Source organism: Orcinus orca, chromosome 15 (assembly GCF_937001465.1).
Source record: "Orcinus orca chromosome 15, mOrcOrc1.1, whole genome shotgun sequence".
Classification (NCBI taxonomy): domain Eukaryota; kingdom Metazoa; phylum Chordata; class Mammalia; order Artiodactyla; family Delphinidae; genus Orcinus; species Orcinus orca.
The window spans coordinates 50,254,372-50,282,232 of NC_064573.1; the positions used below are offsets into that span (position 1 = coordinate 50,254,372).

Sequence of the window (27,861 nt, forward strand, 5' to 3'; positions counted from 1 at the left end):
TGCGGAGTAACTAAGCCCATGCGCCCCAACTACTGAGCCCACGTGCTGCAACTACTGAAGCCCACGCGCCTAGAGCCCGTGTTCTGCAACAAGAGAAGCCACCGCATAAGAAGCTCACGCACCGCAACGAAGAGTAGCCCCTGCTTGCCACAACTAGAGAAAGCCCACATGCAGGAACAAAGACCCAATGCAGCCAAACAAAACAAAACAAAAACAACAACAAAAAAGGAAGGTATCTGTAACATCAAACCCAGACGAGGTGAGTCAGAATTACTGCATTTAACAAGAAAAAGTATAAATAAACACTTTTTCTGAAGTTCAGGGAAATTTCAGGCAAGATAATACTTGCTACTTTTTCTGACTGAAAGCAAAAGGGAATTTGAGGAGAACAAGTTGTAAAAGAAGCTGGCTTATGAGAATAACTATCTTAAATTTCAGGAGAGAACTGAAAGACACAACGGATTACCTCCTACACTGTTCTAAGGCCATGTACTAAATAAAACATACATGCCCTGAGCTCATCTATATGATTGATCTTCACTGTTATTACAAACTTCAGCTTTTACTTCTTTTCTAATGTATCAATGAGCTTCAACAGAAAAATCTGTGAATTCGAGAACACTAAAACTAATTCTGAACAAATTAGAATTCACAGTTGACCAAGGAAATGGCATTATCTAGTTATAAATCACTTTATAACCTTGGTTTTGGAGGCATTCACCCATCTAATTCTGTATAACCTCTACAGACTAGTTATTTATCTTTGGAATTCATAAATATCAGGGCTGATGTGTTCAAAATACCATAAGCTACATGTGCCAAATTAATTCACAGAACATAAATTAATGTAGGTCAACCACCACTTATCTGAAATCTTTGGAACCAGATGTGATTCAGAATTCAGTTTTTTAAAAATGAAGGGTACACCTAAAGCAACTAGAGAAAGAAGAACAAAGAAAACCCAAAGTCAGTAGAAGGAAAGAAATCATAAAGATCAGAGCAGAAATAAATGAAATGGAAACAAAGAAAACAATTGCAAAGATCAATACAACTAAAAGCTGGTTCTTTGAGAAGATAAACAAAATTGATAAACCATTAGCCAGACTCATCAAGAAAAAAAGGGAGAGGACACTACTCAATCAAATTAGAAATGAAAAAGGAGAAATCACAACTGACACAGCAGAAATACAAAGGATTATAAGAGATTACTACAAAAAACTATATGCCAATAAAATGGACAACCATGAAGAAATGGACAAATTCTTGGAAGCGTGCAATTTTCCAGGACTGAACCAGGAAGAATTAGAAAATATAAACAGACCAATCACAAGTAATGACATTGAAACTGTGATTAAAAATCTTCCAACAAACAAAAGTCTAGGACCAGATGGCTTCACAGGTGAATTCTATCAAACATTTAGAGAAGAGCTAACACTCATCCTTCTCAAACTCTTCCAAAAAACTGCAGAGGGAGGAACACTCCCAAATTCATTCTACGAAGCCACCATCACCCTGATATCAAAACCAGAAAAAGATATCACGACAAAAGAAAATTATAGATCAGTATCACTGATGAACACAGATGCAAAAATCCTGGACAAAATGCTAGCAAACAGAATCCAACAACATATTAAAAGGATCATACACCATGATCAAGTGGGATTTATCCCAGGGATGCAAGGATTCTTCAATATGTGCAAATCAATCAGTGTGATACACCATGTTAACAAATTAAGGAATAAAAACCATATGATCATCTCAACAGATGCAGAAAAAGCTTTTGACAAAATTCAATACCCGTTTATGATAAAAACTCTCAGAAAATAGGCATAGAGGGAACCTACCTCAACATAATAAAGGCCATATATGACAAACCCACAGCAAACATCATTCTCAATGGTGAAAAACTGAAAGCATTTCCACTAAGATCAGGAACAAGACAAGGATGGCCACTCTCGCCACTCTTACTCAACACAGTTTTGGAAGTCCTAGCCACAGCAATCAGAGAAGAAAAAGATATAAAAGGAATACAAATTGGATAAGAAGAAGTAAAACTGTAATTGTTTGCAGATGACACGATACTATACACAGAAAATCCTAAAGATGCCACCAGAAAACTACCAGAACTAATCAATGAATTTGGTGGAGTAGCAGGATACAAAATTAATGCACAGAAATCTCTGGCATTGCTATACACTAACAACGAAAAATCAGAAAGAGAAATTAAGGAAATAATCCCATTTACCACCTCAACAAAAAGAATAAAATACCTAGGAATAAACTTACCTAAGGAGATGAAATGCATGGACTCAGAAAACTATAAAACACTGATGAAACAAATCAAAGATGACATAAACAGATGGAGAAATATACCATGCTCTTGGATTGGAAGAATCAATACTGTGAAAATGTCTATACTACCCAAAGCAATCTACAGATTCAATTCAATCCCTATCAAACTACCAATAGCATTCTTTACAGAATTAGAACAAAAAATTTTACAATTTGTATGGAAACACAAAAGACCCTGAACAGCCAAAGCAATCTTGAGAAAGAAAAACGGAGCTGGAGGAATCAGGCTCCCTGACTTCAAACTATACCACAAATCTACAGTAATCAAGACAGTATGGTACTGGCAAAAACACAGAAATATAGATTAATGGTACAGGATAGAAAGCCCAGAGATAAACCCAAACACATATGGTCACCTAATTTATGACAATGGAGGCAGGAATATATAATGGAGAAAAGACAGCCTCTTCAATAACTGGTGCTGGGAAAACTGGAGAGCTCCATGCAGAAGAATGAAATTAGAACACTCCCTAACAGCATATACACAAACATAAACTCCAAATGGATTAAAGACCTAAATGTAAGACCAGACACTATAAAACTCTTAGAGGAAAACATAGGAAAAACACTCTTTGACATAAACCACAGCAAGCTCTTTTTTGACCCACCTCCTAGAGCAATAGAAATAAAAACAAAAATAAACAAATGGGACCTAATTAAACTTACAAGCTTTTGCACAGCAAAGGAAACTATAAACAAGATGAAAAGACAACCCTCAGAATGGGAGAAAATATTTGCAAACGAATCAATGGACAAAGGATTAAACTCCAAAATATATAAACAGCTCATGGAGCTCAATATCAAAAAACCAAACAATTCAATTAAAATATGGGCGGAAGAGCTAAACAGACATTTCACCAAAGAAGACATACAGATGGCCAAGAGGCACATGAAAAGATGCTCAACATCACTAATTAGTAGAGAAATCAAAACTACAATGAGGTATCACCTCACACCAGTCAGAATGGCCATTATCAAAAAGTCTACAAACAATAAATGCTGGAAATGGTGTAGTGAAAAAGGAACCCTCCTGCACTGTTGGGAGCGTAAACTGATACAACCACCATGGAGAACTGTATGGAGGTTCCTTAAAAAACTAAAAATAGAACTGCCATATGACCCAGCAATCCCACTACTGGGCATATACCCTGAGAAAACCATAATTCAAAAAGAGACATGTACCATAATGTTCACTGCAGCACTATTTACGATAGCCAGGACATGGAACCAACCTAAATGTCCATCGAGGGATGAATGGATAAAGAAGATGTGGTACATATGTACAATGGAATATTACTCAGCCATAAAAAGAAACGAAATTGAGTTATTTGTAGTGAGGTGGATGGACCTACAGTCTGTCATACAGAGTGAAGTTAAGTCAGAAAGAGAAAAAAAAATACCGTATGCTAACACATATATATGGTATCTTAAAAAAAAAAATGGTACTGATGAACCTAGTGGCAGGACAGAAATAAAGACGTAGACATAGAGAATGGACTTGAGGACACAGTAGGGGAGGGGGAAGCTGGGGCGATATGAGAGTAGCACTGACATATATACACTACCGAATGTAAAATAGCTAGTGGGAAGCAGCAGCATAGCCTAGGGAGACAAGCTTGGTGCTTTGTGATGACCTAGAGAGGTGGGATAGGGAGGGTGGGAGGGATGCTCAAGAGGGAGGGGACATGGGGATATATATATGCACATGGCTGATTCACTTTGCTGTACAAGAGAAACTAACACAGTATTGTGAAGCAATTATACTTCAATAAAGATCTATTAAAAAAAAAAAGAAGGGTAATGCAGAGCATATACAGCTTGTTACAAAACACCTCCAGTGGAGCCTGAGGTATCATCCTGTAGTCAAACACACTGATATTATCACAGTGAAGCATAGGAATGCTCACAGAAGTGGGACAAATAAGGACTGTAATAAAAAGTATCTTGTCAATTGAAGTGAGATTAGGTTGTAACTTTTCAAAAAGAAAAACTCTGTTTTGGAATCATATAGAAAAGACTGTGAATTTGTTTTCTAGTTTCACTTCAATATGCAGCATGAGTAAAATGAGATAGGGTTGACATTTTCATACACACATGTTTGATAACCTCAGTCTGGCCTGATAGCCTTCTTTCCTCATCTATTATCCCCTCTCAAAATTCTCTTTGACTACCAATATTCAGTGGGCTGAATATTGGGCCAATATTCATGATAACATGGGAGAAATATCAAAATCCTATTGGACATCCACTACTTAAAAATATACTGATATGATAAAGATGTTAATTCCACTTGTGATATGTGTTTATACATAAGACAGTAAGTACCTGTAAGCCAAAATAATGTTACGTCTACATAGTTTAGCAAAGTTTTTGTAGATGTCCACTCAGATGCAACAGAGTCTTTAAAACCCTATAAACCATTAACATTATCCTGAATCCTAACTTTTAAAAAATATTATATAAGCTTTACATAAATGGGAACTAAGAACTGGCCATAACTCTGCTTGGCATCAGTCAGACTAGACCCAGAAAAAGATTCTGTTTTTGAGATGCTGTCAAATAATGGAAAGAACAGAGGCTTTTAAGTCAGAAGATGGGGTTCTGAGTGATGTCTCATTATCTACTAGTTGTGAGACCATGGCAAGTTACTTGACTTTTTTAAGATGTGGATTCCTCATCTATAAAGTAGAGTTGATAAAACTACCTTGAAGAGTCACAGTGAGGATTAGAAATAATAAACATAAAACACAAAGAAGAGTAACTGGAACACAAGATGAAAGTTATTATTTTTATTATGAGAAATTGGGGGAGAGGGAAAGGAGGAAGTTCTCCAGGCCTGAGAAGTGTATAAGAGGAAATAATTATTCAGATTGCTTTTATAAAGTTTCTGGGACAGGGCTAGAAAGGTGGTAACAAAACTCAAATACTTAAAATATACGTACTTCAAATAATTTATTTGAATGATTTGTTATTTATAATAAAGTTATAAAAATTAAAGTGCTTTAAATTAAAATGTTTTGATTTTTATGTATTCACACACTAAGCTAAGAGATGCATACACACCCTTCATATATACTCCCAGAACAAAAATATAGTGATTTTCTTTATATTTTCATTTGCAGAATACTTTATAACTTTTAAAAATGAAACCTTTAACTCTTAATATATCTTTACAGTTTGCAAAAAGCTAAGTAAAATGAAGAAAGAGAAGCTAGGGGAAAATATTCAATTTTCTGCCACAATTAAGAAAAAATACTTACTCAATTTTCTGCTGCAGCTGTTCAGAAAGCTTTTTGTTTTCTTCCTGTAGAGTATTCTTTTCATTCACTTAAATATAATGTGAAAAGAAAGCACAAATTATAGCTATAATAAGATGTATGTCAGGTTCTTTCAACAGTTGCAACAATCATGGAGAATTAGGATTTCAAATTCTAAGTCATGATGTTAGGGTTAATGCTACTGTTCAAAACTAATTTGTTACTAGGTAGTGATTATTACATCTCATGTTGTGCAAGTTCCACATAAATGATTAACTGATAATTCTATGTAGTGCTTGTGGGCAAAAAAGAAAGAGTACCTCATGTACTGGGAAGTATAGTTTAATTATTCATACTGAGCACAAGAAAGCATTCCATCTGGTTACTCAGTCCTACTAATTTCAAACACCACTTATCTTGAAATAAATCTGATCATAAAATATAACACTGAATATCAGTGTAATTTTTATAACATAAGCACACTTAAGTAAATTTTCTTCCTTAGTCATACTCTATGTTTCATTAATAATTATGGTATCAGTAACTTAAATATACCATTGAAGTAGTATCTCCTTGTTTGAATCTACCTTGACGAAATTTTCCTATCCATCCTTATTTATAAAGCAGAAACTCAGTTTTGGGCTATAATTTCTACTGCTGCCAGCACAAAATTATCAATCCTTGATGTTACGTCACTGGTTAAGCATGTGTTTTACGAGGAGAAATATATCAAAGAAATCAAGTCAGAGTAAGTACAATTAACCTCTCAGAAACAAAGTTAATCATACTCCAAAAATCTGTTAATAATTTAGTGGTTTACAAATCCAAACATATTTTCTTACACTGAGTAAATAAAAATTTGTTGACTATATATCAATACGTGAGGGTTACTAAACTACCTCCTGTGGAGGATCTGGAAAAAAACAAAACAAAACAAAAACCTGAAGATATGACAGTGACCTAGAGGAAAATGTAGTCTAATGAGAGACAAGATATTATATAAACATATTTTTTACAACTGAAAGTGATAAGGGCATTAGAGAGGTACAGATAAAACACTAAATGAAATTCCAAGGAGAAAAAATGAAATTCCAAGGAGAAAAAGGTTAGGTTGAGCTGTTGAAAAAATCAGGAAAGGATTCAAAAGGACAACTGAGCTGGACACAGGAAGAGAAATTCAAGAGCCTCCCATTCCACCACCACAATCAACAACAAAAACAAAACAAATTGTGAGCTAAAACCCAAGCAGTGTAAGCAAGCGGATACTGGTATCAGGACTGGTGGAGGGACTGAACTTGAGATTTCCAGTTTAAGCCTGAACTCCTGGAATGGAGCCAAAGTGATCTGAATTCACTTACCACTAGAGTCAGTAGAAAATAACTCATATATAGGTTCCCAAGTATTTCAGATAACAGAATTATATGATAATGAAATGTTTAAAGATTTAAAAGATGGAAGGCTCAAAACTAACATGATAAAAGTGATTACCAAAAATGAGTAGACAGACAAGATTGAGAAAATTTGAGCATCAATAAAAATAATGAACATAACTGAATGACACACACTGAATATATAAAATTACACGTCTATTATGCTCAGAAAAGAGAAAGCTCCATTCATGTCAAAAGCAAAATGAAACTTAACATATACAACACACAAAACCTCATTTGTCCTAGAGACTGTCACACAGAATGAAGTAAGTCAGAAAGAGAAAAATAAATACCACATGCTAACATATATATGGAATCTAAAAAAAAAAGGTTCTGAAGAACCTAGGGGCAGGAGAGGAATAAATATGCAGATGTAGAGAATGGACTTGAGGACATGGGGAGAGGGAAGGGTAAGCTGGGACGAAGTTAGAGAGTGGCATGGACTTATATACACCACCAAATATAAAATAGATAGCTAGTGGGAAGCAGCTGCATAGCACAGGGAGATCAGCTCAGTGCTTTGTGACCACCTAGAGGGGTGGGACAGGGAGGGTGGGAGGGAGAAGCAAGAGGGAGGAGATATGAGGATATATGTATATGTATAGCTGATTCACTTTGTTATAAAGCAGAAACTAACACACCATTGTAAAGCAATTATACTCCAATAAAGATGTTAAAAAAAAAACCTTATTTGTCACCATTTAGGTAACTATTATACAAGATATTACTCTGAAAACTGGCAATTAAAGGGAAAACATTAAGATGTATCATGCCTTTCAAGTAGGAACTACATCCCACGGTAACCAATAGCCCCAAACTGATGAGGGAGAATTCTTGTTTACAGAAGAATGCCAGCTGATAAAGAATAAGAATAACAGAAATGGAATATTATCATTTTATAGTCTGTAATTAAATAATTGATTCAGGCCAGAATCACAAATGGATATTAAAACCATTAAAGAAAGATTGAGGGAGAATTGTATTTTTGCAAGATTTCAAAGTATCACACATTCATCCTCCCAATTTAGACTACTTGGTGGTACTCGGGGGAAAATATAACTCTATAATGGAGAAATGTGGCCACCAATCCCAGAGAGTGGAATGACCTGACAACATCTATATCCTAATATGATACAATATAAAGTAGACAATTTTACCTATAAAATACCGCTGTCAAAAATGTTTAATCTGGACCTAATCAAGCCTTCAGATACAATTTCTATTTTATAGAAAATAAAGAAACAAGATAAAGAAAATGATGAGAAAAATCCAGAAGGTGGCATAATTTTAGGAAAACAGCCCTACTTCTTCAAGAAGTCAATGTCATAAAAGAAAAAAATAGGAAGGGAGCTTATTCCAGATTAAAAGACAAATGCAATGTGTGATCTGTGATTGGCAGGTTTGAACAAAACTGTTGCAAACAGAGGGACAGCTGTAGAAATATGAATATGGACCAGCTCTTAAACAATATTAGAGAAAATTATGGGTAATCTTTGGTAGGCAAGGTAGTGGTATTGTGGTTAGGTATAAATTATCCAAGTATGTAGGGGAAAAATCGCCTGATGTATGTAATTGACATTAAAATATTTCAGTTCAAAAAGAAATGAAGAAAATACAGCAAAATATGAACAACTGTTAAATCTATGTGATAGGTGTATGAGGGTTCCTTACTATTCTCCTTACTTTTCTATATTTTTAAGAAATTTCATTAAAAAAAAGACTACACAGATTTGAAAAAGAACCAAACAGAATTTTTAAAAATGAAAAATTTGGTTACTGAAATAAAATAACTCAGTTTAACAGAGCTGAAGAACTTAGTATAATAAGCAAGAAAGCTGAAGAAATTACCCAGAACGCAGCAGAGTGAAATGAGGGGATGAAAAATAGGAAAGAGATGTTAAGAGACCAAAGGATCGAATGACAAGGTCTCATCATAACCCCCAAATAAGGAGAATGGAGAAGACACAATATTTGAAGAGCTAGTAGCCGACAGTTTTACAGATATGATTAAGAAGTGATTAAATAGATTTTGTAATGTATACTAAACAGACTTTTTTCTTAAAAACCTACTTGAAATTGCACTAAAACTACAGAATACCAAAAACTAAGGAAAAAATCTTAATAGTAGCCAGAGAAAAATAATTGTTATCCTGTAAAATAGCCTTATAAAAATAACAGTGAAATAAAAACATTGAGGATAAAAACTGAGGGTTTAGAACCAACAAATATCCTCTAAAGGAACTTTTCAAGAATGAATCTCAGGACTTCCCTGGTGGTCCAGTGGTTATGACTCTGCACTTCCACTGCAGGGGGCGCAGGCCTGATCCCTACTTGGGGGAACTAAGACTCCGCATGCTGTGCAGTGTGGCATGGCCAAAAAAAAGAAAGATCAGAAAGGGTAATAATACCAGAAGAAAAGTGAGATGTAAAAAGCAATAATAAGCAAAGAAACTGCTGCACATGTAGTTAAGTCTTTTAAAAACTGTCTGAATAAGGTAATTTTTTTAAAAGTTTCTAACTTGCAGTGCTGAAAAAAAAAATACAGGCCGTAAACAGTATGTAAATGGAGGAGATGATCAGAGTGAAAAGTGTTTTAAAGTCCTTGTACTATTCAGAAGAGAGTATCTTTATATTTTAGGAAAGCATGGTCAAATTTCAAGGTTGATCAAAAAAATAGTTTAAAAACAAAGTAAAGGATAAAATAAAGATGAAATAACAAGATAAATATCCTCAAAATGCAAAACCTGGAAAAAGTAAGAACAAAAAAGAGAGGCAGGCCGGTGGGGGAGGGGCGGGAAGTAGCAACAATATAGAAACAACAAGAATTCATAAACATGAAGCCCTTAGTATTTTTATTCATAAAATAACTTTGTTTGGGATTTGACCTCAATGATTTTCCTGTTGCTCATTTTAATGTAAAATTAGTTTTCCTGAACTTTTCAGTAATCACATTGGGGGTATTATTAGTGGTATTATTCTAAGACTATTGTGCTATAATATGAGATTAAAAAATGAGTAGTTAGGGGATATTTTAATTCTATCATCCCTGTGTCCTTGAGAACAATGATTCTCAGTGTGGAAGAAAGGGGATACAGATATTATTAGAAGAGGTTAGCAAAAGCTCTATAGTCTTGAATTTGAATTTTCAACATGAACTCCTGAAGTATTTTATCTATCTGAAAATTAGACAAAGGATATTCAAACCATTCACCCAAGAAGAAATGCAAACTGAAGATCAAGTAAAAAGATAATTGACCTGAATAGTAATAAAGAGAATGCTAATATTAAAAAGGTATATCATTCTTTACCCACTGAACTGGATATTGTCAATTAATACATTTTTGCACAAAACTGAAGAGAATGTAGGGAAACTGAAATTCTCAAACACTCAAACAAAAAATTGACTTGTTCATCAATATGAGAATGGGTAAATAAATGGCATCTACACAATGCAGCCATTAAAAAGAATGCTGTCTTATTCCTCAATACCTAGGGTTTTTGCTTGTTGAGTTTTGGGCTATTTTTCAGACAGTTAAAGTTGCTAGAAATCTATTAGACATGTAGACATTACTGCAGATTATTTCAAGTACTAATGGTAATATAATTGTGGATCTCAACTATATCTATTGAAATGTAATAGTTTTCTACTCACTGATAATCTTATATTCCTAAATAAACTCATGCATGCATTCATTCATACACACCACAGAATCTATGGGTCTAAATATATAAACAAACATATAAACATGTGAAGACTTCTAATATATAGTCTAAAATAAAATAACATATGTCAGAACAAGAAGTATGATATGATCCCATTAAAAATTTAAAAGAGAAGATAGAGGAGGGGGTAAAATGAGGGAAAGAGACAAACAGAAAGATAGATAAATCTGGACCTGTAAAGATATTTATTATATACTTAATAGTAGTTACCTCTGGGAGCAGAATATAACTATGTTCCTTCTATCTTTTTTTAAAACTATCAGCATACATTCATATATTCTTGCTTGAGTAACCAGAGGACAGCAATATAATTAATAGAAAAAAAAAGTCAAAATACCAAATTAGTTTGGAAAAGAAGATAAATGTAAGAAAGTCCTACATAAAATGGTAAGTAGACTAAACTAAAAATGGTACACTTGTAATAGTGTGTCCAAAAAAATTGTGAAAATAAAAAAAAAATACACCTTTGTAGAACACTAAATTGTCTGCTTTGTGTTTAAATTTACTAAATATAAATAGTTGAATTAATATGAAATAAAACCAAAGAAGCAAATATGGATATAACCAAAGAAAATTTGCTTCTTGTCTTATAGCTGGTGAGACTTTAAGGCCAACGAGGACAGTATCTACACAACCTTTCTGTACCCTATTTCTTACTAAAATAAGCATGAGATTAAATCTACAAAAAGGGAAAAAACAACATTTGAACTTTTGCCTAAATAAAGAAAAACATATGTAAACAATCCATCTGATTGTAACCAATTTAATAACAGGTTTTAACAATAGCATACTATGCTTTACATACTTAATAAATGAAGAAAGGAAACTCACTAAGCTCTGTGATAAGTTTAAGATTCTGCTGTCGAATATTTTCAAACTCTTGTTGTTTCTTCCGCATATGTTCTTCAGTTACTGCACAGCGATCACATAATCCTGCTCTTAATCTACAAAACAAAAACAAAACATTTTCAGAGTAGAACTTAAATGTTCTCATCAAAAAATAAAAAAATATGTGAGGTGATGGATATGTTAATTAACCAGATGGTGGAAATCCTTTCACAATATATACATTTATCAAATCACCATGATAAATACTTTAAAAAAATAATTTTGTCAATTATACCTCAATAAAACTGAAATTTAAAAAATTTTTTCAACTACTAAAAGATACTTATTCATATTTGAATTTCAAGATTTTTAAATTTTATGAAGAACTAAAGAATTTACTTGGAAAATACAGAGAAAATTAACTAGTTATTATACCTTTAACATATTCCCAAACAGGCTGAAATCATGCTACATCATTTTCTACAGACTGCAATTCTGTAAAAATCTGCCAATTTTAAACTCTATTCAAGGGAACTTATTTATTGAAGCTCCCTTGTTTTAATTTATTAGAGCCAAAATATGAACCCAGTCTCATACCAATGGACAGAATTTTATCTTAAGCAAGCTTGCATCTGCTTAGCATAGCATATAACACATAATGAGTGTTCAACAACCAAGTTTTAGTTGAATGAATACTAAAGGTCAAAGAATACAAAGTTTAAAAAAAAGCAATGCTCTTTTCAGCATTAAAAAAAGACTCCAGTGTTAGTAGAAATTCACAGTGTACTATTTTTTAAAAAAAGAAAAAAGATTACAAAATAGCTTTTACTAATTATTTGTGAGTGCTGAAGGGAAAAGGGAAATACATATATTACACAGGAGGGGTGGGTGATGGAGAGAAAGGTGTATTTCAAAATGTTAATACAGTTATCTTGTAGGTACCAGTAATACAGAAGATTTTCTTTTTAGTGTTTTGCTATATTTTTCAAAATTTCTCTAATTTCATTATATATATAACCAGGAAAAAATATGGTTGAAAAAAATGACACATATCCCACATTAGGAATTTAGAAAATATAAAATCTAAGATAATCATTTTAACTCAATGACCTAAGTCAATAAGATACTAAGTACGTGAGTGTCTATGGAAGTCATAGCATGGTAGTACATGCCATGAATTTTAAAATAAGGCGACAAAACATGAAAACTATACAACTAAAACAAACAAAAAGAACCTAGAGATTTTTATATAAAAGTAAAACTCATATCAACAGTGTTGATATGGATGTAAAAAATAAAGATTATAGATCATAGGTTGCATTAATAGGACTAAAATTTCTAGAATGAAGGAATAAAGCATTGGGCAACATGGTTTAATTGGAGTACATTCCAGAACAGGAATTAGGCCAATCAAGATCTAAGTAAAGATGACGAAGTGAACATCTGCATCTACTGTCGCTTCCTCCCCAAATCCCACTAAACTACAGTAAAGATCTGTGTATATTTTTAAAGACACAAGACTATGAGAACTGGGAGAATGGGAAAGAAAAACAAACGAATTAAAAAGCAAGGAGCTGGCGGACAAATAGAAACTGACCTGAGAATGCTGAATTGTAGGCTAACAATGGGAGAAGTCTAGAACTCTTGTCCAAAACGGTAGCCACAATCCACATGTGGCTATTTCAATTTAAATAAATTAAATTGAGAAAAGATAAAAAACTAGAAGATTATCCTAGAAGGTCCATCATATCAATAATAGGAGTTATAGAAAGAGCAAGGTGGGGGCAGGTACAAAAAAACAGGAACAGAGGAACAAAAAAGACTTGAGACATACAGAAAGCCAAACGACTAGCATAAATCCAACCACATCAATAACATTAATCATGAATTGATTAAACACTCCAATCAAAAGGCAGAAACTGTCAGGACAAAAAAATAAGATCTAACTATATGCTGTCTACAATAGACACACTTTAGATCTGAAGATACAAATAGGCTGAAAGCAAAAGGATGGAAAAAGAAATGCCATGCAAACAAAACCCAAAAGAGAGCTGGTTATTAATTAGTATCAAACAAGAGACTTTAAGGTAAAAGTGTTACTAGAGACAGTGAATTCTATAACAAAAGGGTCAATTTATTAGAAATATAACAATTAACATTTAACACGAAAGCCCCCAAATATGCAGAGCAAAAACTGACAGAATTGAAGAAAGCAATATATAAATTCGTCAATAACCGTTATAGACTTCCACTCTCAATAGTGGATAGAACAAGACAGACAGAAAATCAGCAGATATAGCAGACTTGAACACACTACCACCTAAACCTACCTGACATCTACAGAACACTCCAGCCAACAGCTGCAGAACACACATTCTCCTCAAGCACACTTGGAACATTCTCTAGGACAAACTATTTTCTAGGTCACAAAACAAGTCTCAATAAGTTTAAAAGCACTGAAATCAGACAAAGTATGTTCTCTCACCACAATGGAATTAAATTAAAAATCAAAAAAGAAGGAAAATTCACAAATATGTGAATCTTAAAAACAATGCACTTCCAAATAAGCAATGAGTTAAAGAAGAAATCACAAGGGAAATTATAATAATAGGGCTGTAGCTGAGTGAGTGCCCCAGTCTAAAATCCTACCCAGGTCAAAGGATAGCTCCTCATTTTCTTATTGAAAAGTAAAGCTCCCATAACATATACAGAGTCCTCAGTTGACTTTCCTATTCATAGGAAAACTCCTGGGGGAAGGAGAATTGGGAATGGCTGGGGTAAAACAGATAGACAATTAAAAGCAGTCTACATATACCATATGTAGTCTAATGCAGAAAATTCATTGCAGTCATACACTACTAAATACAGACAACCAAAGATCAACAGTGTATGAAACAAACCAGTAACATAAAAGAGCTAGTATCCCTGGAAAAATGAGAAGTGATGTTGACATAAAACAAGAAAAGGGTACACGTACACACACGTACATATAAATGATCAACAAACAATAAAAAGTTCTTGGATACTAAACATGTGATTACCAAAATAGCTTCAATAATAGGGTTGGAGAGTAAAATAGAAGAAATCTCCCAGAACATGGAAAAAAACAAGTAACAAAAACAAGACAAAAGATTGTAAAGGATCAGTTTATGACTAAGAAGTGCTCCAGAAAGAAAGAACCTATAAAAATGGAGAGAGGAAATAATAGACAAAAATAGTATCTTAAGAGATACTAGTCTTCAAGTTAACAGGATGACTGGACAGCACAATGAAGGAAACACACACACACACACACACACACACACACACACACAATTATGAAATTCAGAACTAGGATAAAAAGATCTTACATTCCAGAAAGGGAAAACAATCTATTACCTATAAAGGAATGAACATTAGAATGACAGCTTTGGATGCTCACAGACAATGAGAAAATGTCTTCAAAGTTTTGAGGGAAAACTATTTTCAAGCTAGAATTTTATATCCAGTCAATATACCATCTAAATGCAATAGTAAAATAAAAACATTTTCTCAGATATGCAAGACTCTTTGAAAATTTACTTCCTGTGCATTTTTAAGCAGTTACTTGTGGGTGAGCTATAAGGGAAAAAAAAAAAAAAAGGAAAAACAGGCCCACATTTTTCCAACCATGTATACTAGTATATCTTCAAGGTCTGTGCCTGGCACAAGACAGGAGCTCCATAAATATTTGTTGACTAACATGAGTTGAAAGAAGTAATGGAATTAATGTAGGGATCCAGTGAGAGAAATTCCAGAATTGCTGTTGTAGGACAGCCTAGAAAGTAAATGGTCCAAATTAGTAAAGAAAGTTTTTCAGCCCAAAAAGTATGTCTTCAAGAAAAAGAACAAAAAAGATTATAATCAAATAGAATAACAGGCATTAAATAATATTAATGACACGATGAGGAAAACATTTCTAATCTCAGTAAGAAAAAAGGTAGTTAGAAATTCTAAAAAAAACAAAGCAAACTTATACAAGTACGTCGTTATCATAATACAGTTATAGGGTGACTTGAGCAACTGATTTGGGACAGAGTAGAAAAGAATCTATTTGACCTGGACATTAGAAACACTCTCCTTGAGTGGCACAGGGGTCATGACAATGGATCTATAGAGAAGGAAATGAATCCTGGCTCAGCACTGAATAGTCAATAAATAAACATTGTTCATTATTTTCCAACTTCTACAATCAACTTGTAAACAAAATACAAGGGACTGAAATCTGGTAACAGAAAAGAACATAGCAACTATCAACTTTGTCAATATTTATTGGTTCAGCTAACACAAGGCAGAAGGTAGCAAGAGAGGAAGAGTGATGCAGGTAAGGGTGAAAAGATCAGTATCCTCCTGTGATACAGAGGTGAGTTCAGGGAGACTGTTCAGACCTCTCTCTCTAAAATATCTTTATGTAAATATGTATATCTGCATAAATGTATGTATTAAGGTCCAAAAAGAAAACAGCACTAAAATAACTTCAAAAATAGGTGAGGGAGGGAAAAATTATTCCTCTTCATAGCAAGAAGTAAACAACTATTGTCTCAAGTTGATAAATCAAGTGAAGTGAAAACACATCATTTAGAACTTTGGAGAACTAAAACCTGGGACAGGCATGGGTGGGAAAGAGTGGAACAGGAAACTATTGGTTGATGATAACTATACAACTTTGTAATGTACATGTATTACTTGAATAAAAATTATAAAAGGAAAAACGTAAAATCAGCTAAATAGTACGTTATACTCCTTTTTCTTCATAGCATTTTTTTTTTTTTTTTTTTTTGCGGTACATGGGCCTCTCACTGTTGTGGCCTCTCCCATTGCGGAGCACAGGCCCCGGACGTGCAGGCTCAGTGGCCATGGCTCACGGGCCCAGGCACTCCACAGCATGTGGGATCCTCCCGGACCGGGGCACGAACCCGTGTCCCCTGCATCGGCAGGCGGACTCTCAACCACTGCGCCACCAGGGAAGCCTCGTCATAGCATTTTAACTTAACAGAAATATATTCTAGTAAACTTTACATAAAATTTTTTTGAGAACTGAGGTACTAAGGACGTACACCTTCTTATCTTTCTGCTGTAACACTTAATGTTTTCAGACTTTCAAGCATTTCCAAAGCTAATAGTAAAGTCTATTTATGCCTTTAAAATTCCAAAGGAAATAAGAATAAAGTTCTCTCTAAACTATTCCAAAACCAAGACATTGTTAAACTGTTATAAAAAGAAACTCAGTTTTAACTATTGGTTTAAAATACTTCACATTTCACTTTTATATTTCTCTTTTAAGATCTATTCAAATTAATAGCTTGAGATTCATGCAATAAACATTCAAATAGTTGACCTGATTGTGGTAAATAATTTATACACAGAACTACTAAGCTAGAGAGGCCAAAAAGAGCACTGACACTGAAAGGTCACTGAAAAACACTGAAGGAGTTAAATGGCATTAATCAATCCTAATTAAGTATTCAAATGTCACCCTACCACTTTGTCATTGAAAACTGAACACCTTATTGTTTCCAAGAAATCAACTGATATATTAAAATGTCATAAGATATCATGTTAGACAACCTCTTGAAACCCTTAGTTTCCAAGTTTAAAAATGCCACTGGTATAAACAGTTATAAAATGAAACAATATTCCCTAACTTGTTTATTACATCTAGTTTTCTCCAGTTAACTGCCACTCTTGATAATACCTGTGAAAAAGAGTCAACTCTTGATTGTTCACTGATCCTAGCTTAAATTTAAATGAATGTGAGAAAACAGGCTAGCTCCTATTCCATCAGCAGGATTCTACTGTTTTCCTCTTGCCTATCTTCAACTGCTGCTGTCAGAGAAAGAAAAAACAGCCTCAATTTCACAGGAGAATGCAATTTCAGTAGCTATAAACAGGTAAATGGGAAAGAAGAGTAATTCTACTTGTAAGGGCTGAAAGTATCATGCATTCTGAGTTATATTCCAGCCTGTTCACGGAGATGAAGAAAGAAAAGATTTCAGTTTTCAGTTAAAACTTACCAGATAAACAAGTATGCTCAACTGTTTGCTATACCCTAAACAGATTTCCTCAAACTTACTCATTTTCATTCAAAAGGGTTTTACTAAACACCTACAGTGAGTACTGTAAGTGCTAAAATACAACAGTGGCCAAGATAATGTCACTTCTTTAAAAGAGTTTACAGTGTACTAAAAAAAGAAAGACAATAAAAAGTAATTACAATAAAGTATGATTCACAACATTAAAGTGGAAATACATGGTACTATGAAACCACAGAGCACAACTAAGTCGAGTCTAGGAAGTCTGGGAAGGTCTCCTGAAGAATACATTTAAATTCAAATCCATAAGTAAGAAGAGTTAGCAAGACAAAAGAAGACATTTGGTCAGTATTTCAAAAATAAAGAACCACAAATCCTCTGATTATGAGTACCAATTTTCCCTTTTAACAACAGTTGAAATATGAGTTTCCTAATATTGACAAAAATGCTTTTAAAATATTAAAATCTATCAGACAACCATGGTTTAACTGCTTTGTTCAGATTTTTCTTTTTTAAATGCCTTCTATCCAGTACAGTGACTGTTCCTTAGATTAAGGAAATACTTTAGTTTCTTGAGGGAACCTGTAAATGGTTCCTGTAAATAGTAATGTAATAACAGTACTAGTAAAACACAAACAAGCCACATTAAATTAGAACTTTTTATTATCTAATTTATCTTTACTGAATAATTCCTTTCATCTAAACATCTGATGTTTTCATAATGTGAGCATAAGAAATAAGAAACGCTTCAACTTATGAAGGGTAAACAGCAAGTTGCAGAATTACCATTTAGAAATTTTAACAAAATGTATGTTGCTTTTAAAAGGTCTCAGCAAAACATTAATTTTTATAGATATTTAAAGCTTGCTCTAGGATTATCATTTTTACATATGACAAAATTAAAGTAAAATTTTAAGTAAGGCAGAACTTTACTAAACGTTACCTACTTTGACATTTAAAGGCAGGATTTAGTTAGTAGCAATTTAAAAGAAAAATAACCAAAAACAAGCAAAACAACCTTCCAAGAAAACAAGACTAGATAATAGGCAATGTTGAAGACTTAATATTTCAGAGTACTTGTTTCGGTAACTTTATATCAAGCATAAATACTTTGAGATAATCAGTTAAGTTGTAATTCATTTAAACGTTTATAAAATTAAGACAACACACAGACAAGGCATCGTCAAACAGTAGAAATTGGGAAGTTTGAGGGGCAAATTTAACCTAATTATCCATTAACTATGTGATCCTGGGAAAGTTTCTTAACTCTTTGTCAGCATAGTTTCCTCATTTGTAAAACAGATTTATCGTCTACCGCAGTGTTAAGGTGAAGATTAAGTGCTGGAAGGATGGGTATAACGTGAGCCCTCACAACTAGCAGATCCTACGTTAAAAAAATGATTAGATCTACATTGTTCTTGGTTTCATTAAATGAAGCTTCATAAAATGAGGGACAAATCTTAAAGTAATCCCAGAAGGAAATTTCAGATTTAAAGAAAGGAAAGAAAAAGCATGTGAATAAAGAAATGAGCTACACTCCTTGTCCCACCCCCAGATTAATACCATGTAATGAATTATAGCCCCACCTACCTAAAAATGTAAAGGTGAACAGAATGAAAGGCAAGAGAACATTTAGGGTAAGAAACAGCACAGAAGTATGACATCCACCTGAAATTAGTGAAAATAGATGGTAAAAAGAAAATCTAGTTTTTAAAAACTGCAGAATAAAAATGATAATTTTAACAATTAAATATATTAACCGAATAAAGGATGGTAATTTAGAAAATACTTCAATGGGAAGGGTAGGGGCACACATCCACTAATATTTCTTCTCAGAATGAGCCTGGAGAAGAAAAATTCACTTAAGAAGAGAAGCACAAGATGCAAAGAATAAAAGAACAGCCAAAACTTTAAATCATAAAGTGAAGAAATGTTCTGAAGATATTAGAAAGGAGTGTCTTCAAGAGCTAAGATGAAGAACACTATATCTTGGGGATGAAATGGAGAGCGAACTGTATTAAGCCAATTCGTGTAAAACATAATGAAAACCTTACCTTGTGATTTTTTTTCAGTGTACTGAGTCCTAAACAACTTGCTAATGATCAACTAAACAGAAAGAATGCTGGAAATAAACACAATCGGCCTTTGAGTGTGGCAACCATGAAAACGTATCTCCTATTGTGGGAAGTAAAATCACCGGCTCCAGCTGTTGTGCTCTGAAATCCTTCACCCGCCAAACAGGTGAACATACCAGGCATCCCACAGTGAGAAGCCAGCCAATGAATGAGTAGAGCAGGGATACCATGGCTCCAGAACTCCCCACTGGCCTTGCCAAAGCGTTCTTAAAACTGCAGTGCAGTCTAAGACCTTCCTTTTTCTCTCTTTTTCAAAAGCGTTAGATGCATGGACATCTCACAGCTCTCCCAGTCTCCTCCAGCTCCTTCTTCATTTACCGTACAGGTGTGTTTCCTCCCAAAATCTCTTGAATATCTAATGTCATCTTGATGTTTGCTTTCTTAGAGAACTCAGACTTAAAATTTTCTATCCTTGAGAATCACTGAACAGAAAGAAAGTTCCTAATCTCTCGCCATTACTACCATTATTATATGGAAGGAAGAACCTCATCGCTTGTAGAAAGTAGTGGAGCAGTAGAGATGAGAGAAAAAATACGGTGAAGTAAGAGAAGGAAGTGCTTCAATCACGGGAGAGTTAAAGGCTGAGAAAGATATGCTCTCCACCCTTCCTGCTCAATCCTGTACTACATATCCAGAGAAAATAGAAGGAAATGCTGCACCACACTGAAGGAAGAGTAACTGATGATTTCCTCTTTGATCCTGGACTAGGGAAGAGTGAGACGGACAGATGGCTTTCTAGTTTCCAGATATCTCAGCTTGAGAGAGGGACTAGTCTGGCTGTGTGTACAGACTAGAGCACTAGAGGTTGGAATCATATTCACCAAACAAGAGGGATACTGTAAGTCTTTTTAAGCTTCCATTATGTATTTTTACTTGCATTACCTCATTTAACGTTCAAAACAGCCCTGTGAAGAAGGTATTGTTAGTGTCACGCCATATATTCTTGGCTTTTCTCCTACTCTGCTAATTCCTTTCTCAATCTTTTTTGCTGGCTGGTCCTTATTCTTCATTAAACCTTAATTAGTATGCCCAAGGATTCAGCCCTGAGCCCTCTTCTATTCTTTTCCTATACTTTTAAAGATGTCCTTAGGAGATCTTATCAAGTCCCAAGATTTTAAATGCTGTTTCTATACAGCTGATGATTTTCAAATTTGTTTCTCTAGCTCTAACCTCTCCCGTTAGTTCAGACTCACATATGCAACTACCTACTCGACATCTACATTTGGATATAACAGATGCTGTCAGTACCTGCTCGTATCCCTTTGGCATTCCCCTGCTTAAACCCTCCAATGGCTTCCCAATGCAATTAAAATCCAAATTTTCTGATGTCCCTACAGAATTTAGTTACTTCCCAGCTTTCCAATATTATCTATCATTCATCCTCTTACTCATTTAGAATCACAGTGGATGTCCTACTCCTCAAATATTTCAAAATCTATTTCCACCATAGGCTTTTGCATTTGTCCTCTCTTATCTTCAGTTCTTCAAGTGACGGCTCTTTTTTGTATCACTCAGGTCTCACTTCTAATGGCACCTCCTCAGAAAGGTCATCCCTGACATCCATCAGTAGCCCTTCATTTCCCAATGCTTGTAGTCACTCAATTACATAATTCATTTTTATTTCTTCTTCAGCTCTTGTAATCTGAAATCATCTTATTTGCAGGCCCACTCCCAATCTTTGAAAATTAAGTATCAGCTCCAAGACATACTAAGGATAGTATTCCTAGCCCCTAGAACAACACCTGGAACATAGTAAGTACTCAACTATTAATTGTTGAATTCAGTTAAGGAGATAGTGTGAAGTTGGAATTCAGATTCATATCTATGATTCCAAAGCATATGGAGCCTTTTCCCACAATAGGCTGCCTATTCCAGTAAATGTGCATCCACTGAGATAGCAGTCATGGAAGAAAGAGTACTCAACTTTAGTTTGCATCATGCAGAATATTAGATTATTCCACCACTAAGACAGAGTGGCGAATTCAAACCACCAGCCTTCCTGTAACATATACAAAAATGAAAATAATGGAAAAATATTAACTATAAATAAAAAAAGCAAGAAACATAGTTTGCTATAAATAGTTCAAGTTCCTAAATAGCACTTACAGTTCAGACAAGGGAAAACAGCAAAATCTGAAAGCCTTTTCTAATGTAGAGTGTTAACCTCAAAGGAGTGGGAAAGAAAAAAGTCTGTACATGAGGTGAAGTAATAGGCATTATCTTGGGAATACTCAGTAAAAAGAATCTCTAGAATGCTTGAAAGTGGAGAAATATGCAAGGAAGAAAAGAGAGTGGCAGGAGTAAGAAAATAAGACAGGAATAGGGCTTCCCTAGTGGTGTAGTGGTTAAGAATCCGCCTGCCAACGCAGGGGATGCGGGTTCGAGCCCTGGTCCGGGAGGATCCCACATGCCGCAGAGCAGCTAAGCCTGCGCTCTAGAGCCCGTGAGCCACGAATACTGAGTCTGCGTGCTGCAACTACTGAAGCCCGCGTGCCTAGAGCCCGTGCTCTGCCACAAGAGAAGCCACTGCAACGAGAAGCCTGTGCACCGCAACTAACAGTAGCCCCTGCTTGCCACAACTAGACAAAGCCTGCGTGCAGCAAAAAAGACCCAACACAGCCCAAGATAAACAAATAAAATAAATAAACTAAAAAAAAAGAAGACAGGAACAGAACTGTGAAGCAGTTTCCACCTATTTAGAAGTAAAAATGGAATGAAAGCATCAAATGCATTAGAACACTGCTACCCTTGAGCTTGTCCTACAACAAATACCAGATAAAGAAACGTCATTTAAAGGGTAAATTGATGTGATTGCTGTAATTAATGAAAAAACAAACCTGTAAGTTTGTTTTAATTTCATAAAATATTTATCCAAAGTTGACACAGAGTTGGAAAAAAGATCACTTTAAGTCTCAGAACTGATTACAAATGAAAACCAATGTATACTCTCTATTAAGAGGGAAATCACCTCTTACACAAGAAGACCCAAGAACCAGACTCACCGATCTTCTAAAACTTTAATGGTTTCATGAAGAACTTTCTGTTGCTCTCTCAGCTGCTGATTTTTGGTGAAGAATTCTTCTAGTCTCTGTGCATCTCTAAAAGTCAAGAAATAAGTCATTTTTTTTTAATGGAAAAATACTCTAACAAGACTATTCTGTCATTAAGAACTCCAAAGCATGATCTCACCACTTAGATATTATGAATTCGTTGTATCAAAACAAACAACTTAGAAGGTGAGGTTTGAATATCTTGTTAATCAGAGTTCAAATTATACTAGAATTTGCTCTGCAGTATTTGTATGTTCTACAGAAGTATCTTCCTAAGCACCAGGTATTCATTATACAATGCTGGAACACAGATGAAGGAGTAAATTCTGATGCCACCACTGACTCAACATTGTCAAAATTGCTATTAAAATGTACACTTACTGTTTTTTTAATTATTTTATCTACATTCAATAATGTAAATAGGTAACTCCACTCATATCATTCCTATTCCAATTATGAGGGATTTGTACTTTCTATTTTACTAATTTTTGTGTTGCTTAAACTTTTACCTGGTATTACTTTTAAGCCAGGGTTTACTGTGAAGTAGAAGTACACAAACCCTACATCCTGAAGCCTAGGTTTGAATCTCAGCTGTCACGTACCAGCTGTGTGAGCTGGTGCAAGTAACCTAAACTCTCTGTGCCTCAAAAAATGTGGATACATTAGTAGTATCTACTTCATGAGACGTTTGCAAGGACTAAGTACTAATGAATATACAGCATACAGAACAGTACTGGCACACAGTAAGTTCTATTTAAGTATTTACCATTTTGATTTTAGTCAGGAAAAAAGAAAGACACCTAAAATTTTCTTCTAGTAAACTACCTGGTTACTTTCCAAGGTTGTGCCATATTTTACCTCTCCATCATTATACTTCAATCACATATATAAAGTATGCATATATTTTAATTCTATGAAAACCCATTAGAAATTGAATCAGGATTCTCTGTGTCATCTGGAATCTGAAAATATAGGATAACACCGTGGTTCAAATATCTTCTCCCAGCCCTCTCAAGGGTCTGAAATATCAAATCAAATAAAGGAGACAAACCAGTCTGCCAGAAAAAGGAGATGTCCAAATGACTGTGTCAAAATTGCTGAAACGTAGAATGTAATATCACTGGCAACAAAACAGACGAGCAAAACAACTAAGTCAAAATGTCAGATACCAATACGAGGGTACTTCTTATATACTGATTGAATATTTGATATTGAATGAAAAGCCAATACATCTAAGAATGGCCTCCTCCTATACAACAAATATTGTTCTGGTAGCATATGTATATATATATGAAATTTTGGAAGTAATAGATAGCTGAAGCTAATAATAAAAAAATTTTCTAATACTTCTAGAAAATGTATTTAATTCAGAAGCAGCACTAGGTTTTCACTGATCCTATTTTGGAAGTATTCAACAGTCAACATTTCTATTGATACATGTGTAATTTTGTAAATGAATCTGTGTAAAAGAGGAGCATTAGTCATGTGCAGAGACAACTATCATCAAAACACAAGTCTGAAGCAATTAAGTGATAGACAAATATAGTACAGTTACTGATTTCTTTTCTAATTGCTTCTTCCAGGTGGGAATCCCTAGGACTGAGATACCTCACAAATAAAGCTGTTCTAACAATATGGAGACCAGACATCCTGTTACTGTACCCTGACTGTCTATCATAAAATATACTTGGAAAGGAGAGTTATGGTCATACAGGCAAATCTGAGTTCTTGGTCCCACAATGCAATGACCTATCCTTCTACAAAATAAAGCATCCCTTTAATTCTCTGATTACTCAGGGGATTTAGTTACTTACCCATGCTTCCAAAATGTGTAACCCCAAGCTACCTAAGGTAGGCAGGTACAGAGTAATTACAATATATATTAAAAGGTTGCTAAGAGGATCAAATGACTGAGAACTATAGAGTGAAGTAAACCATTATTATCACCTACTGAACAACCAGCTGTGTTTCCACTCTTTAAGATTCAGAAATGTTTTAGGTGATTTTTGATAAAGTAATATTCAACAGTCATTTACGAATTAAAGGTTTTTCATGTGGTATGGAGGTATGGAGCGGTATGGAGAAATACATTTGGGATAAAAAGTCTCAGTTAAAAAAAAGTACATTTGTTATAAGCAAATCTAGATCTTTTTTTTTTTTTTTTTTTGTGGTATGCAGGCCTCTCACTGTTGTGGCCTCTCCCGTTGCGGAGCACAGGCTCTGGACGCGCAGGCTCAGCGGTCATGGCTCACGGGCCCAGCCGCTCCGCGGCACGTGGGATCTTCCCGGACAGGGGCACGAACCCGTGTCCCCTGCATCGGCAGGCGGACTCTCAACCACTGCGCCACGAGGGAAGCCCAAATCTAGATCTTTTAAAAAAATTTTTAAATTTATTTTTATTGTTTTTGGCTGCATCAGGTCTTAGTTGTGGCACGTGGGCTCTCTAGTTGTGGTGTGTGGGCTTGGTAGCTGTGGTGCGCGAGCTTAGTTGCCCCGCGGCATGTGGGATCTTAGTTCCCTGACCAGGGATCGAACCTGCGTCCCCGACATTGGAAGGCGGATTCTTAACCACTGGATCACCAGGAAGGCCCTAGATCATTTCTAACTATGCCTAATCATTCAATCTGCAGGAAAATGATTCTGATTCTAGCTAAGAGGAAATACTATTCTACAGCTATAAATCTATCATTTAAAATAGTAACATTTTAGAAAGTAAAATTACTAGGTCTACAAGAAGGATCCATTTTTAATAAAACTAAATTCCTTCAAAAACATTTAGTGAATGTAGTTTAAAATATAAAATCAAATAGCAAACACAATGTTTCTAAAAACTGACCAACATTTTGATTCTAAAGGATGTCATTCTAATCAATGGTTGTTAATCTAGGATTTATAAGGTCATTTACTTCCAACACTGAACCAAGGTACAATATAAAGAGCTCACTGTCTAACTACTGATCAACTCCAAAATATTACACTTTGGGTATTATAATGGTAAGAGGGAACAAGAATTCCTATACAGTATTATTATATATAAAAGAGGAGACTTGTAGAATAACTCCAACAAACAGTAATTAGCTATTTAGTGTAGTATGTGTTAAATCAGCATACCAAGTCACTGATAGTACATACTCATCTTCTGATTAACAATGCTTGTAGCCACCATCACTAGCTGGGCTATAAGCAAAGGTGAAGATGAAAACAATAGAATAAGTGTATTTCATAATGTTTAATCTCAAACCACTCAAAAACAATTTCACCACTGAGGAAAAGTCTCCTTATCAACAATATACTTACTTATTCACTTAATCCTGGAATACATATAAAGTAGTGTCATAATTAGTGTAAGCCAATCATGTTAATTCAATTCTCTTTGCCAGTTATTATTTACGAATGAACATTGTCAATGAGTTAGAGGAAGTCTGCTGGGGGCTGCTTCTGACAAATCTTTATAATTAGTAAAAATAAAAGGACACAAAGATGTTGTGCAAGTGATAACTAGAATGATGACGGCCAGCTTGACATACTGAAGTGAATCAAGACTAACAGGGCAAGTCTGAACACTAAAGATGGCAGAGAAGAAAGATAGAAGTAAGTGATAACCAGTCCTAGAATCTCCCTACTTTGGGCCTTCTATGTGAAAGAATACATCTTCTTTACCATAAACGTCCCTTCTGGTGTTTTTTTGGTCTCACAGTAAGAAAATATGATAAACTAATAAGATATACATCCTAAATTTAAATGTTTAAAATGACACCTTTAAGGTAGGAACAGGTACATTTTCAACATGCAAAGCATTTAAAAGTGTCAGTAATTAAGAATCCTAAAATTATTCTTCAAAAAAACTGTTTTAAAAATTTATGATTTCTCATTTCTGTATCTAGGTCATCTTCCAAACATGACTTTACAGGTGTAATGGAAAACTTCACAATTTCTATTTTCAGATTATAATAGCAAAAACAGTGAGGTGTGTTTTGATGAGTGGTTGGTAACTCCAGCTTCTGGTTACAGTCTTGGAAGCTTTAGAATATGAAGGAACTGAGACCTATTGGTATATACTGTAAAGCAAATGCAATTATTATTAGTCACAATGATATTAATTTTTGTTATGAGTAATAACATTCTATTATGCCATCTGTTTCAGATTCCTGAATGCGGAAGGTCTAAAGAACCATGAGTAAAATCTGCTCCTGACTTAGAAAATCAGATCTGATTCTGGGCTTAATAACCAAAACAATTCAGGGGAACTGCTGGTAATTTCAAATTAGTTAAAAGGGGTCTCAGAATATCCATTTAGTTCCCATTTCTTATATGAGTTAGAAATCCCAGACTTATTCTGCTCCCCATCTTGTAGTATCTTAAATTCCAGGTATCAATCATAGTTGAGAAAAAAATGCCATTAACAGATCAAAATGATTTATAGATCAGTTTCCATCTTAATAAATATTTTAAGGAAAAAGATTATACACATATTAAAATTATGTTAAAATATAAATATATGCAAATATTAACTAAGATTATACTCAAAATTATTCTTTTTCCTTTAGAATTTTGAATAACTCGCTGTCAACTACACAAGGTCCACACTAAGTAAAGCTAACTTCCTTATAAATAAAACACTGAATTCAAATAGGACATCAATATCAATTACTTTATAAATAGGACATCAGTGTTATATATGTTGATACTTACAAAATTCGTTCCTTTTTCAGTTTGGTTACTTTTACTTGTAAACCTGAAAAAGAAAAAAATCCTCAGTATTTTATTTATACATTTTATCGTTTCAAAAGCTGTTAATCTAAGTTTCTTTATGAATCTAATGCTACACTATTAAGTTACTTGAGCCTGGCCTCTGAACAATGAGCCAGGTCCCATTAGTTTGAAAAGTGTATTTCCCTCACTTGCACCCTTAGGTCACAAAAGAGTATTTGCAACATTATTGCTCTTAGTCTATTGTATGACAGCCAAATAGAATGAAATTTTCTCCACCTAAAGTGAGTTACTTCCCAATAGCATGGGCAAGCATATAATTAGAA

General features: G+C 34.4%; 2 protein-coding genes across 9 annotated transcripts in view; one reads left to right on the forward strand and one right to left on the reverse strand.

Moving 5' to 3' along the window:
• The window catches only part of RBBP8 (RB binding protein 8, endonuclease), a 96,507-nt gene that overhangs the window by 39,388 nt on the left and 29,258 nt on the right, over window positions 1-27,861 (reverse strand). For all 8 annotated transcript variants that reach the window (XM_049698128.1, XM_049698127.1, XM_049698125.1 and 5 more), the window contains 4 exons: window positions 27,518-27,560; window positions 22,778-22,873; window positions 11,594-11,706; window positions 5,613-5,679 (listed from right to left, as the gene is read on the reverse strand). In XM_049698128.1, coding sequence (XP_049554085.1) covers window positions 5,613-5,679; window positions 11,594-11,706; window positions 22,778-22,873; window positions 27,518-27,560 — 319 coding nt within the window. The remainder of the gene's footprint in view (window positions 1-5,612; window positions 5,680-11,593; window positions 11,707-22,777; window positions 22,874-27,517; window positions 27,561-27,861) is intronic.
• ESCO1 (establishment of sister chromatid cohesion N-acetyltransferase 1) overlaps window positions 1-27,861 on the forward strand; it is a 1,212,023-nt gene that overhangs the window by 19,698 nt on the left and 1,164,464 nt on the right. The window lies entirely within an intron of this gene.